Raw genomic sequence first — 15,907 nt, forward strand, 5'->3', positions numbered from 1 at the left:
CCAAAATGATCTTTCTAAAATATGTATAAGCTCTCCTTCCTCTCACCAGGGCTTCTTATATCACTCAGAATAATAGTCTAATTTTTCACCATGGCCTAAATGGTGTTACACATTCTGTCTTCCCATTACCTTTCTAACCTCATCTCTCACACTAGTACCCTTGCTTATTCCACTTCCACACACATCAGACACACAGTTCCACTTTGGGGTGTTTGAACTAACTTACCATTTCCTCTGTCTGGAGTCCTCTTCTTCCAGATATTTAAATGTTGGGCTACTTTACTGCTCACATGTAACCTTATAGAAGAGGCATCCCTGACCTCCTCCACACCTATAATATAAACAAACATACCCCTAATCTTGGTCACTCTCTCTATGCTTTCCTTTATTCTTTTTCACTGCTTACATTACCTGACATATTGTAATCAGAAAAAGTGACCTGTATGTTACAGACTTTGTTGAGACCTGCTTTGTGCCCTAGTACATAAACAGTTTTTTAAAAATAAATTTCTGTACCTAGAAATAATGGATATTCTCAGTTTGATTGACGAAGAGTTCCATATATGATCAGTGACCAGCCTGTTAATTGTGATGTTAAGATCTTCTGTACCTTATTAATTTTGATCTGATTGATCTGTTGATTACTGGCAGACATTCTGCCACTAAGTCTGTGGATTTGTCAAATTTTCCTTGTAATTCCGTCTATAACATGTATCTCACTTTTTCTGACTGCAATACAATTAGTTTAGAAATCAATAATAAGTTAACCTCATATATTTGGAAATTAAAATGCACACATCTAAATAACATATGGGTTATATAATACAGCATAGTGGAAATAAAAATATTTACAACTGAATAATAAAGAAATACCATATATGAAAACTCAGGGATGCAATCAAAGTCATACTTAAAGGATAGTTTTTTGTGTGTATATTAGAAAAGAATAACTGGATATTAATAGGCTCAGCAGCTACCTGAAGAATTATTTTTAAAAGGGAAAGTGTTAAACCCAAAGGAAGTGGGAGGAAAGAAATACTAAAGGAAAAAAATTAATGAAATTAAAATTTAAGAAACAATTCAAGAAAACCAAAAACTGGTTTCTAGGAAAAACTGATCAAATATAACAGAGATAAGATACAAAATTAGGATTAAAAAAGGATGGAAGGGGAGGGGGAATAGGAGAAAAGTGGTCAAAAAGTACAAATTTTCAGCTGTAGGAGAAGTAAATACAGAAGATGCAATGTATAGCATGGTGACCATAGTTAACACTGCTATGTGATAAATAGGATGTTGTTTTGCTTTCTCTTTTTATTGTATCTATAGGAGATGACAGATGTTAACTAAACTTATAGCAGGAATCATTTTACACTATGTATAATTAAAACCATTATGTTGTACACCTTAAACTTATACAATGAAGTGTGTCAATTATATCTCAATAAAACTGGTGGGGGACATATTTCTAGAGAGCAGAAAATTTTAAAATACGAGGATACAGTGAATATGTTTATAAAAATAAACAGAAAATGGACACTTTTCTAGAAAATCTTAAAACTGTCTTGAGAAAAATTTAAAAACAAACAAAAATAAACGTATAGTAATTAAGAAAATTTATTTATTCAGTCAATAAATATTTATAAAATGTGCCTAGCACAGTTTTAGATGCTGGAGATGAAAAGAAAAGAAAAGAAAAGAAAAGAAAAGAAAAGAAAAGAAAAGAAAAGAAAAGAAAAGAAAAGAAAAGAAAAGAAAAGAAAAGAAAAGAAAAGAAAAGAAAAGAAAAGAAAAGAAAAGAAAAGAAAGGAGAAAGGAGAAAGGAGACAGGAAAGGAGAAAGGAGAAAGGAGAAAGAAAGGAGAAAGGAGAAAGGAGAAGAAAGGAGAAGAAAGGAGAAGAAAGGAGAAGAAAGGAGAAAAAGGAGAAAAAGGAGAAAGGAGAAAGGAGAAAGGAGAAAGGAAAGAGTCCATGTCTTCATGGAGCCTGCTTTCTAGTGGTGGGAGACAGATAATTAATAAATTAGGTGTTGATGAGTTCTGTAAAGAATAAAGAAAGGGAAACTGAGCTTTCTTATAGAGGAGAGTGAAAGAAGCAACATTGGACATGAAGGAAATATCCTCCAAGTGGATATTGGTGGAAGAGTGGTTCTGGCTTGAGTAGGTGCAAAGGGCCTGAGGAAGGATCATGTTTGGTGGAGCAGAGTAAGTATTGGGCATAAGGGAGATTGGCAGAAGCAGGGATTGGTGAGGTGACCAAGATCTAAACCATGGAATCCTTGTAAGGACTCTTGATTCAGCAATTAGAAATATACCCAAATGGGAATGATGATAATAACTTCTACTTATGTTATATATCAATTATACCTGAATAAAACTGGTGGTGGGGGGGAATAACCCATGTTCATAAGATTATGGAATTAATTAAATTTATGTAGAATTTCTTTGTAAAATACCATTCAAGTGAGAGATTTCTGTTTCATCCAGAAGTAATAAGCATGTTGAATATTTATTAAATAGAGAACACCTATCAAGGGCCAGGACTTGGACAAAGCGGAAAGAATACAAAGATGATTAAGACATGGCAGTGCTCACTGCCCATTATGGGAGGCAGGCTCAAACAATATTTCTGCATTGTGCTCTAGGAGCTATAACAGAGCTACTAAAGCCTGAAGACTAGGAGAGGCCTCAAAATTTTACAGACCCTGAACAACACAAGTTTGAACTGTGTAAATCCACTTATGTGTAGATTGTTTTTCCAATAAATACCTGTACTGTATTTGATCCACAGTTGCAAGTCCAAAGATGTGGAGGGTCAACTGTATGCATTGTTCTATGCCATTTTATATAAGGGACTTGAGCATCCATGGATTTTGGTATCCATGGGGGTCCTGGAGCCAATCTCCCTCGGATAGTGAAGGTAGTTAAGTTTTTGGGAAGTCAAAAGTTATATATGGATTTTCGAATGCGTAGTAGGTAGGCACCCCCAACCCCCCATGTTGTTCAAGAGTCAACTGTGTATTAAAGAAAGGTATGTGGATTCTTTTTAGGGTAGCTTATATATTTTTATGTATTTAACCCAAGGAGAAAGAAAAATGTAGGTTCTCATTTAGCCATTGTGATAGTGAGATGGCATTTCTGCTGAGATGAACACCTGAATGTGGCACTGACCACACCTCTCTGTACTATAGACACATTATAGTAGTGGGCAAGAGGTAAACATGATAAGAAATCTAGAATTTGAAACATGGTATAACAATAGCATGTCAGATGGCTATTTTAATTCTTTGTCTTCAAAGTTGGTTCAACATGAAGTAATTCTACCAGTTTTTCTTAATAAATGATATGTTGCAGCCATTTGCCAGTCTTCATCATTAAAGCTAACTTGCTGCTTTAGTCTATTTTAACAGGTTCTACTCTCAAAACACCTGGCTACCTTGTAAACTCCTAGTTTCTTAAAATATAATGCATGCCAGCCCTGTCTTCAGTACTTTACCTGTTATCTCACTGAATCCTCACAACTCTCTAAGGTAGGGACCGATTTCCCCATTCCAGATCTGAGACAGCTGAGACACAGTAAGGTTTACTCACAGTCCAGGTTCACACTGATAAGAAGTGCAGAGCTGGGATTAGAACCCAGGGAGTGACTCCAGAGCCTACACCCTTCACTCCCTGCCTGTCAAGCTAGGTTGGCAGTGATTGCAGAATGCTTCATTGCCTGCAGAAATTCAGATGTGATGGTCCTTAGTCTGATTGAAATAGGTCAGCACCTTTGTAAATTTTGAATTATGAGTTTCCCTATTTCAGAACACAATGAAGAAAACATAAACATCACTGCATATTTCCTTTAGGTTCTAAAATATGTGTATTCTGCCACTGTTCCATTCGTGGCTTTGTCATTTACTACTATGTGAGTTTGGACAAGTTTTTTAATGTGGGTTTTGGGTGTTTCCACTGTAAGAGGAAGGGATTAAACTAGACAATTCTCTATATTTCCTACTGACTCAGTAAATTTTCGATTCTATACCAGAATTAAAGGTTGATAGCAACTTTTTTGTCAGTCATCTAGAACCTATTGCTCCAAATGAAAAGAGAAAGTATGGATAGTAAGTGTTCTTTTCTTTTATTGGGTTCTTTGTTATTTCAAATACTCAAAAAGTTTATACCAAGGTACTAGCTTTTGCCATCCTGAAGTATATATGTTGTGTGCTCAGTTTTAAGGGCTGGGAATATTCCCTGAAGGTCTGTGCTTGTTCGAAAACAAAATGGAACACTCAAGTCTAAGCACTAAAAATATCTCATAAAATGCTTCCTCCATGCACTCATTGGAACAGGTAATTACTGTGGCAACAACAAACTAATTTGAAGTGTTAGCTGTTAATTAAAAGAATGCAGAGGTGTATAGTTGTCTTTTGGTGTAACCAGAGCCTCCATTCAAACTTCATTAATCACCTTACAGTTAATGTGTTGAGGAAGGTCAAGACAATTGGGATGCAGTATCCGTTGAAAGTAAACAAATTCCTTTTCTCCAGGTAGAATGCCATTTGCAAAGTTAAGGTGCATACTCCACTTATACCTGGCAATGCCTTTGTCATCCACTTCTCCTTGATGATTAAATGTTAAGTTGGTACTGTCATTGCACTGTAAACCAAACCGCACAGCACCTTTATTGCTCGAAATTGAACCCAAACTTCCATGGATGAATTAGCGTGCATCATAATTAAATCATCAACCTTCTCCTTTTTTCACTTGGAAATAGGAGACCTTTCTTTTAGAAAAGAGATCATCTTTCTTGACAAGCTCATTAAGTTGCCAAACTATTCAGTATGGTATATATTAGACTATCTGCTAACCACTTACTTATCGCTGCTGTTAGTCTCAAGAGCCCTGGTGTTGCTTGTTGTCCTAAGTAACAACACTATTCTTTTTATGACTTTTGAATCCTTGTGTATGCATTCAACTATTAGTCTTCACATTTGAGTCTTTGGTTAGTGATTCTAATATAGAGTATTTTTTACTCTGTGGTATGTAAGAGGAAAAATAATATATCATTATTAAATTTTACATATTATATTACCTACTAGAGGCCCAGTGCACAAAATTCTTGCACTCTGGGCAGGGGGTGGGGGGTCCCTCAGTCCAGCCTGCGCCCTCTCAAAATCCGGGAGCCTTCGTGGGATGTCCCCCTGTGGGAGCGCACTGACCACCAGGGGGCAGCTCCTCTGTTGAGTGTCTGCCCCCTGGTGGTCAGTGCGTGTTATAGTGACCAGTCAGTCTGCCGTTTGGTCAATTTGCATATTAGCCTTTTATTATATAGGATATTTACATGGAATAAATTCCTTCAAATCACATTTTAAATTTGCTTAGTCCAGCAACATCTCTCTCAGGCACTGAGGAAAATACAGTGTATGTCTTCATACATCAATTTATTATCTGAATTCAGATATATAATTAATCAAATCATAGTCTGAAATGTAGTTTCATGTTGTAAAAGTCTGATATTAACATCAATAGTAAAGTAAGTGGTTATTTGTTCTAAACCTTTATGGTATAGGAGTTCTTATAAAACATCACTTTATATAAAGTGTAAAAAATTTTAAATCATTCAATATTATAAACTTGATAGTATTTATATATACTAGGGAGGTTGATATTTAGACAAAGTCTGTAGATACTTTTTCAGATTAAAGTGAACAATGCCAATTTTTGTAATCTTGCTTTTCATTTAAATAAGATATAATTTCTCTATAATTAATAAAATAAAACCTAAGTTTACCTTCCAAAATTGGCTCAACCTTTGTCCATTCAAGTAGGAAAAGCAGAATGAATTTCTTATAACACTCATAAATGGATATGTAGATATAATTACATGTTTTGTCCTATCTTACCTGAATTTATAACATTTTAATATGAAAAGTTATAAATACTTGTGGGTTCTTAGTAACTAAATTATCTCTATAAGTCTGTCACCTTAAAAATACTTGTCAGTGATTGCACAGCTATGTAAATTTTCTAAAAATCATTGAATTATACACTTAAAACAAGTGAATTTTGTCATATATAATTATGCCTCAATAAAACTGCATAAAATTTTGTCAGAACAACCACACAAGTATTTCTGCCAAAACAACAGAAAATGATATTTTCATTTGATAATAGTGGAATGCATATTTTGTTTTTGTTTTAAGAAATGAGCAATTTTTTGCAACCGTTTATGGTAATGGATGTTAACTAGACTTATCAGGGTGATTCTTTTATAATATGCATAAGCAAATATCACATCATTATGTTATATACCTGAAATTAATATAATGTTACATGCCAGTGATATCTCAAAAAAATGAGCATTTTTTACTATTAGGTTATTATCAAGTAAAAATTGGGAGCCTGGTAAATTTTGCAACTTGGCAGCTGAGGACAGGGAATTCCTGGCAAGGGAAATTAACATTCCTCCACAAGTTTTCTACCCCACTCACATCTTAGCACTAGCCAGGTGAGAGGAAGAACAATCCAATCTTGGCTAATGTGCAAAATCCTCGATGGAGCAAGACTTTAATTCTTCCAAAATAATGTGTTTCTTTATACTTTTCTGGACTTGGAGTAACAGTGTTTGTTCATGTTGTGTGGTTCATTTTGAAATTTTTATAGAAGGCAGGCTGTTTCTGGATAATGGTCAGAATGTACACATATGAAAGCCACATTTCATTTAAACATAAAAAAGGTCTTGATGAGATCATGGTTTTTATTTCTGCAAACCTTATTCTCTTTTTCATAAATGAGTGTATGCATATTCCTTGACTTAAATTGTAGTTATTTCACTGTATCATTTGAGTTTGTCTCTCTTCTGAAGCTTTTTCAATATTGAGAGATGCCAGCTTTAGGAAAAGACGAAAACCACATACTTGAGTCTTATAACCCTGTGACTTTTTATATGAATTTATATCTATCTTAAGCCATAGCTAATTCCCTGTAGTTTTGAGATTATTTTGATTAAATGTGGGAATATAGTTGATTTGTATATGTAATTGAAATAAACAGAAGGAAAACCTCCCATTTTTTATGGCTCTGTATAATGCTTAGCAGAGCTGTAGGATCTTGATCTCTCTCTCTCTCTCTCTCTCTCTCTCTCTCTCATTTTCTCTCAGTCTCTCACTCTGACAGTATGCCGTAAAGCAAGCATGTCAAACTCGCATATGCCTCGTTTATTTGGCCCGTGTTAGCCTTTGATTTTGACATGCTTGCCATAAAGGAGAAGACCTGGATTTGAGGTCTTGTTCTGCCACTTACTGACTTTGTGCCATTAGACAAACTATTTCTCCGTGCTTCAAAGTTCTTATCTTTAAGGAGATAATAATGACAGCATTACCTCAGAGGGTTATTTTAAGGTAAGGTATAATTAATCGTTTGTAAACCATTAAGCTCAATAGAAATGTAAATTACTAATGTCATTAGTATTCTTTGAAAGTATCATATATCCTATGGCTGCAGGTGTGTCCAGATTTACATTTATGTCCTTAACTATTTTCTAGGTTGTTTGGTGAACCCAAGTAATTTTGTTTGTTTTTCTTCCCATAGAGCATATCATGTCCCAAGTGGGAAAATATTAGCTGTAAAGGTAAGTACTGGATACATTTCATGAAATTCATGACATTCTTGATGCTCACCACTTTTTCTCCACTCCCACCCGCCATGTTCAGCTTGAGTTACAGGTAGTGATAAAAAGGAAATGGTTTTAGGTTTGGATTCGGAGGTGGGAGCTGTAGCACTGTTGTGACATTCAAGCTCCTAACGGTTGTGCTGCTTTTAAGTTGAACTCATTGCCTTATCTGAACCCAGGTACTTTCACTTCAACACTTTGATACATGTATTTCTCGCTAATAAGAATTCCTTCGCCTGTGTCTCCACCTATCAAAATCCTTAAGACCCTTCAAGGGTCAGCTCCAAAGCCACTCTGTTGGACTTACGTAGATAAATAGTCACTTCTGGTATATCTATCACTTTCTCACTCTGTTCTTTGACTCTCGAATTCTCTGTGTTTCTTATGGGTGTTATCACATGCTGCCTTGTTGTTTGCTATTAGTATACATGTATGTTTCCCCTATAATATTGAAATCTCCTTTAAGTAGAGAACAGCTCTTAACTTGTTTTACTCACTGATTCATGCGGAGCATTGCACAGAGGGCCTAGTGCAGAGTGCTGTATGTAATGACTAGATGTTCAACACATAATTTGTTAAATGACTGACTAAATAAATACATTTTGTTCTTTTGTTTTGGGGTGTGTGATTTTTTGTTTGTTTGTTTGTTTTCCAGTTTACTCATTCATCTTTTGAAGTAACATCTTGAAAGCAGGTTCAACTCACATACAAAATATCCCATAGTGTTCTTTGTATGGACCATTGCTCTCAGCCAGAGTATTTCTTAGCTTTATATATATATATATATTAAAGGGTGAAATGAAAGGTTGGCGCATTTGATCTTTTCCTGACCCTCTCCTGACTTTTGTGTGACTTCAAGCATGTCACTTGAACCTCTCAGTGACCTCAGCTGTGAAACGGGCTGCCTGGTGTCACAGAGGGATTGTGAAGAGCAGCAAATCACAGGCCTTGTCTAAACAGAATCACCTGCAGGGCTCTGATGCCGGCATAGAATGATGAGGGAAATTTAATTTCCCAAGCCAAGTAGTCAGTTGGACCCACACTTTGAATATCTGTGGGAGCAATTAGATAAAAATCTTGAAAATCTATTACTGTTCCTACTCAAAATATTTTTAATTTTTATACTTCTAAATGTTTTCATTTTTTAGACAAAATAAAACAACTATATTATAATGTTTCCCTTTTCAGACATTAAAGGTGGGAAACTATCACTTTAGATATTTTTAAAAGCAAGTTGAATTTTGGGAAGAATAGAAGTACCTTGAATTTTTATTTTATAGTGCTGAATTTAGAAAAATTTCTGCCTCAAAGAGAGCATTTTGAAAATGATACTAACCACTTTTTAAAGATAAGTATTTGATATGACTGTAGTATGTAACTCATGAAATGTGTTTCTAGTTAGCTTTATTGGGCAGGGAGTGGTGTAGGTAAGCAAAAACAATTGCAAACAAGTAGAGCAGAAAACAAATAAAAATAGTGTCAGCCATCTTGCAAATAGAACCTTTTTATAAAACCTTTCTGTGTATTCTATAAAACCTTTCAAAGAGTAGAGCTTAATTTTTTTTCTAATTGGAAAAAAACATCCATTTAACAGGAAATTTCTTAGCATTGTATGTAGCATGTGCTGATTATCATTCTTTGACTGTTTTTGGTTTCTGCTGCTTTTAAACTAGCATTTAAATGGATCATTTGATTAATCATTTGTATACTGACTGTAATCCTCCCAAATTTCCTTTCTGAATTGTACATACTGTAAAAGACAATTATGTTGCCACAGATTAAATAAGCGAATTAAAACAGAATAGCAGCTTAATTTGACCTGTGATTTTGCTCTCCTTCCCTTTAGTGGAGCATGTGCCACTCCAGCAAATAAATGAAGTCATCCATGACAGGTTGTGATGAATTGCCGTATTTATACTGTATATTTTAATAGCCTCACACTAATTTAAATTGAGCACAGAGTAAATTATAATTCAGTCACTTGACTGCTTATATTTAACTTGACAACTCATCCTTATTTGTCCTGGAGGTGTAGCGAAGAGCAGGGAAATGCACTCAGGTATTTCAGTTTCTCACTTAACCCTTTCTCCATGAAATGCTTCATGTTCAGAGTCTCTCCAGTTTGAAAAATTTAGCTCTTCCTATGAAGAAAAATAGTAATAATAATAATAATAATGAAAACTCAGGGAGTCCATACTTTGCTTGTACTTCAAACTGAAAAGTAGTATTTCCATGCCTTTTCCCATTACCTTCAAATAAGGAATTGGACTCATTTATTTTTCGCAGTTTTAAAGCTCACTCACAGGAATGCCCAAGGGAAGGAGAATTAACCTTCCACCTAGAGTATCAAGTCTCCCAGAAAATAGAAGAGCATTTCAGTAATTATTTTAAGGTGAATTTTAATCTCACTCTCAAGTTCCCAGAAATTACTTTATTCACTTTTCTACCATTATAGAATCTCCACTGTTCTGCACTATAGCAAACCAAGGGTGATCAAGACCTATGAGAGTACAATGGATTGGCTCCACAAATACAGTATTACTTGCTACATTTTAGGTCAGAGTGGCACTTTTACTTACTTTGGTGTTTATATGTTTGGTTTTATTTATTTTTAAATATATATAAATTTTTTTATTGATTTCAGAAAGAAAGGGAGGAGAGAGCTATAGAAACATCAGTGGTGAGAGAGAATCATTAATTGGCTGCCTCCTGCACCCTCCTCACTGGGATCGAGCCCGAAACCCAGGCATGTGCTCTGACTGGGAATCGAACTGTGACCTCCTGGTTCATAGGTAGATGCTCAACCACTGAGCCACTCCAGTTGGGCTATCCCTGTACTTAACAAGGTGGTTTTAAATTCAGCTGTAGAAATCAAGCAATCCATCCCTTCCTCTTTAGAAACAGCACCTTATTTAGAGCATTATGGTTGTAAGGCACACTTTAATTATATCCCACATCATTTAATGGCCACTACTATGAAACCCTATACAGCAAGCATGTCAAACTCAAAGGCTAACATGGGCCAAATAAATGAGGCATGCGGCCCGCGAGTTCAACATGCTTGCTATGCAAGGTGCTGGGTGTGAGGGAGGGAGCTAGAGAAAGATGTACAAGACTCAACCTTTGCCCTTGAGGGGCTCACAACCACTCTTTATTCTTTAGACTTCTGTTTTTAGAAGACGGGGTATGAATGCTAAAGACAAATGTGGTAAGGAAAAAAATAAAGGGCCAGAGCTAGAGACAAATTCTGATGGAGGGCTTTGGGGCTGGCTTCCTGAGATGGTGGCAGCATTCCAGCTAGGCCTAAAAGATAGAAAAGATTTTATGATCAATGACTGTGGAGTAGAGAGAAGAAGCTTACCTCAAGTGGAAGGAACAGCAGAGCAAAGACTGGAAGTGGGGAAAGCACAGGACATGTGTGGATCAGTGAAAATCATCTGGTTTCACATGAGGATTGAATTTGTGATGGGGAATAGTTGGAGGAGCTAGAAAAACAAGTTGGAGCTAGATTGTAGAAGACGTCCTGGAATGTCATGCTAGAATTGTAACTTTATGCTAGGCCAGCCGTGGGCAAACTACGGCCCGTTTGAAATGAATAAAACTAAAAAAAAAAAAAAAGACCGTACCCTTTTATGTAATGATGTTTACTTTGAATTTATATTAGTTCACACAAACACTCCATCCATGCTTTTGTTCCGGCCCTCCGGTCCAGTTTAAGAACCCATTGTGGCCCTCGAGTCAAAAAGTTTGCCCACCTCTGTGCTAGGCCATGGGAGCCCAATTAAGATTTTTGATCAAGGGGACGATACGTTTATAGCCAGTAGTGTGAGTTTAATTCCACTGTGTTGGCTAGCCCTGTGGAATTATGTCATTTATAGAATGTGTGCCTGGAGGTGCAATATAGCTTAGTACTCATTCTAAGTACTGAGTACAGTCAGACCTCCGTTCTCCAGCGTCTCCCATCTCAGTTTACTTCTCAGCCCAACAACACTTTCATGCTGATACCTGCATGATCATTCATGAGTCTCTCAGGCGACAGAGGAGAGAATGCTCCAGTATGCGTCAGTTTACTGCTAAACCTTACATTGTTAACATCTCAGGAAATTGTGCTGTGAATGTTTTCATGGTTTTTTTACTTTGGTTGCTGTTTATTTTTATTAAATTTTCCATTTTTACTATACATTTCATTTTCTTTTTGTTAAATTTTCGTTTACATTTCATGTCCTTTTTGTTTTTAAAGTATGTATTTATAGATTAAACAGTATATTAGACATGTATGTAAGAATAGTTAAAACAGGGAATCATTTGGGGGTCTGGAATGGATTAATTCAATTTACATTATTTCTAATGGGGAAAAATGATTCAGTTTTCGAACAGCCTTCCGGAATGAACTGAACCAAGGTTCCACTGTAAATGTATTTTTGAAACTTTAAATAAGTGGTTCTCAACCTTATTGTGGGTTAGAATTCACCTGATAAGTTGTTGCTGTTTATAAATACTAAGAGGTGGGTCTGCCCTCAGAGATTTTGATTACATTATGCCTATGTATCATCAGGATTTATTTAAAGTGCCCTGAGATACTTATGAAAATAACTTTAAATAAAGGTAATTATAATATGAGGCCAGGTTTGAGAACCACTGCTTTAAAGTAAATAATAACTTCATTCCGTTTACTAGTTTTTTAGGATGAAAGATTCCCTGTACTTGGCATGGCGGTGTGAATAGATCTAATAGTTTATGGCATAGACTTGAAACAACACTAGATGAATTTATTTTGTTGCTAAGTTTTATACAGGAACAAAAATGTAAGTGAATATTGTTGGCAAAATGACTATTGATCTGGAGAAGTGTTTCCTGGCAGTTTTGTATTACACTTACAGGCTGGTTTAGTGAGAGCTTTTATAAATAACCCTAAAGCAAACTCTTGATAGAAACTGGCTATGCCTTTTTTATTTTCTTCCCCCTCCCCCAAATGGATGTCATTACTATAAAATGTGTTTTAGAATTAGCCTCTTCTTTCCTTGCTCTATCAGCAGTTTGCAATTTATAATTTATGGAATAATTTTTCCCCCTCCAGTATGATTATATATATTCCTCAGTTGTAATACAAAATGTAGTTCAATGTTGGATGGTGTATAACTACTGCTGTCATGGTAATCCTGGGTGTTCAGTTTTTATCTAGAAATGTCTAGAGTCAGAAACTCTGCCACAGACCTTAAAATTGTCTTCCAACTATTTTATTCTCATCACTCTCTTTTTTTAAGTAAAAAAAATCCTCAGAGTCAGGAAGGGGCCAGACGTTGCCAGGCCACGTGGCTCCTCAGAACCTTGGGTTCCTCCTATAAACTAAGGGGATTAGATGAAATAATTTCTGAGGTTCCTTCAAGCTCTAACATTTTATAACATTATTAGCAAAGAAACATTATGCAACTGGAAGAATAAAAAAAGATGATTTATTTTTAAAACCTAAAAACCCTACTTTAAACGTCATTTTTACTCATCAACCTCTTCTGCTTATTGCCTAGTGTCTGAATTACAAGGTAATTTTTTTTAATGGTTTCAGAGTCACTCCTGTCTTTCTCTTCTGAAAATAACCAATGTGGCCAAAATAGGGTATATAAATTAAGGGTGTTATAACTTAACTGACTTTTAAAGCTATTAATACTGACCTTTGAGACCTGGCTTTTTCCTTGGTCCCATCAATCACTTCTATACCACCTCCCCCAATACAAAGGATTAGACAGATGTGGATACAGTTTGTATTACTGGGGGGTTATAATAGTGGGGAAGAGGGAGGGGAAATGAAAAGAGTTTAGTTTTTATGTTTCATAGCGAGTATAGCTATACTTAATTTAAAGGTAAATAAATGTGTCAATGTATTCCTTTCCATATTTAGGTCATACTACTAGATATTACACTGGAACTTCAAAAGCAAATTATGTCTGAATTGGAAATTCTTTATAAGGTAATTTTTTCTTGGTCATTTTTTTCTTATAAAGCATGCCTATTCTATTGGCTTGTAGGTTTTTAACTACTTTTGTCTTATTGTTGTTACAGTGTGATTCATCATATATCATAGGATTTTATGGTGCATTTTTTGTAGAAAACAGGATTTCAATATGTACAGAATTCATGGATGGTGAGTTTTCCCTTTTATAATATTTTAAAAATTATTTTTGTGGGGTAGTGCTTTATAACCTGGTTTTGATATAAATGTCAAGTAGAATGAAAAATAATTAAAATATACTAATAATTACCTTTATACTCTAAAGGAAACATGTCAACTCACAGCCCACGGGCTGCACGTCTCATTTATTTGGCCTATGTTAGCCTTTGAGTTTGACATGCTTGCTCTAAAGTATCTTAGTGTTAAGGATTTCTGGTGTTAAATATTTAGAGCTGACTTATAATTTCAAGAATGTGATTTCATTTACTTTTATTAAAAATTTAGATAGAACAAATTAAATGCTAGTCCAATCGGTGGTTTGATATTTGCTTCTTCCATACAATCTGTCTTTACTTGCAAAACAGATGTTCTGTTCTTTTAATGTTTCAATAGCCAAAACATATTTACTTTAAAAAAAAATCAATTAACCCAATGCCCTATATTTTTTAGAAAGAAAATGGTTAGTTGCAAGATAAGAAATTATTTTTTAACACAGCTGTTGAGCCAAGATGTATTTATAGTTTTCTTTGGACTCTAGCCCTTTCTCTCCTTTATTTTTTCATTCATTTCCACTTTGGTAACTCTTTCTTGATCTGAATATTAAGGCAAAATGCAGATTTCTTGGTATCCTATCAGTGAAATTGTCATCATTGTTATTATTGACCCATTTTAAATCAAAGAAGTCTTTAAATCTTATATATTCATTTTGCAGTATCTGGCCCATTCAAATTCAACAATTTAAAATATACTTAGTTCATTTTGGGAAATCTCAGTACATTACTGAAGCAATTTGTTCATGCCCTATAAGACTTTTTAATGAGCCAGCATTGATGCCTTTATACTATAATAAAGGATATAATATGCTCTAAATTAGTTATAGTAGATGCTAAGAATTACAATTCTTTCAAGGAGACTGCTAGAAAAAGTGGATTCATAGAGCTAGTACATGTTATTATTTTATGACTATTCATCATTCTTTTTAGAAGTCTTCAATTTTTCAAATACATTAAAAAAAATTCTTTATTGAGATGGTATGTTCAAATGCCATCAAATTCACCCTTCTAATTTGTACAAAACTCATTCTTGTCATTAATTCCAAAACATTTTTATCATGCCCAGAAACATACTCCCTACCAAACAGCAGTCACTTCTTACTTCCTCTTTTCTCTAGTCCTTGGCAAACACTAATCTATTTTTTGTCTCTATGGATTTTCCTATTTTGGACATTTCACACAAATGGAATTTATATAATATGTAGCCTTTGTGTCTGACTTCTTTCACTTAGCACAACTGTTTTCAACCAGTGTGCCATAAGAATTTTTAAAACATGCAGTACTTGACTATTCAATCAGGGGCACTGACCTCTTTTCCCTTAGATTGTCAAATAAAAAATGACAACAGCCAACACAATAATGGCCATCCAGTGTGAATTCCCTGTCTTGAACCATAAATATATAGGTCATATAATAGAGTTGCATCTTATTGGTCACTTCGCATAATAAGGTTGCATCTGATTGGTTAATTTTTAGTACCAGAAATCCTTATATACAAGTATAGGCACCTCATTTTTTTAAAAGTCACTTTGGAGCAAAAAGGGTAGGTAATTATTAATCAAAATTATACCTATTTTTTTTTGTCAGGTAGGCAAAAAATATATTTTTGGTGTCAGAATTTTAGTAATTTATGTGCGTCATGAGATGAAAAAGGTTGAAAATTGCTGACTTACATAATGTTCTCAAGATTCATTCATGTTGTATCATGTGTTAGTACAGTCACATGCTGCATAACAACATTTTAGTCACTGCAAAAACGAATGCTCCCATCCTATATAATAAAAGCCTAATATGCAAATCGACCGAACAGCGCAACGACTGTGGAATGATCGGTCGCTATTATGTGCACTGACCACCAGGGGGCAGACACTCAATGCAGGAGCTGCCCCCAGCCTGCAAGCTCCAGGCCAGCCAAGGCAGGTGCCAGTGGGGGCCTCCTGATTGCCCTGCAGAGGGAGGTGACCAACGGTGGCAGGGGGCGGGGCCAGTGATTGGGTGGCGCCAGGCTGGCCAAGGTGGGTGCCAGCGGGGGCCAC

The 15,907-nt window shown here is 35.3% G+C and overlaps 1 protein-coding gene across 8 annotated transcripts in view; it reads left to right on the forward strand.

Moving 5' to 3' along the window:
* MAP2K5 (mitogen-activated protein kinase kinase 5) overlaps positions 1–15,907 on the forward strand; it is a 261,792-nt gene that overhangs the window by 79,259 nt on the left and 166,626 nt on the right. For all 8 annotated transcript variants that reach the window (XM_005862082.2, XM_005862083.2, XM_014536301.1 and 5 more), the window contains 3 exons: positions 7,571–7,610; positions 13,549–13,617; positions 13,710–13,791. In XM_005862082.2, coding sequence (XP_005862144.1) covers positions 7,571–7,610; positions 13,549–13,617; positions 13,710–13,791 — 191 coding nt within the window. The remainder of the gene's footprint in view (positions 1–7,570; positions 7,611–13,548; positions 13,618–13,709; positions 13,792–15,907) is intronic.

Source organism: Myotis brandtii, unplaced genomic scaffold, assembly GCF_000412655.1.
Source record: "Myotis brandtii unplaced genomic scaffold, ASM41265v1 scaffold160, whole genome shotgun sequence".
Taxonomy (NCBI): Eukaryota; Metazoa; Chordata; class Mammalia; order Chiroptera; family Vespertilionidae; genus Myotis; species Myotis brandtii.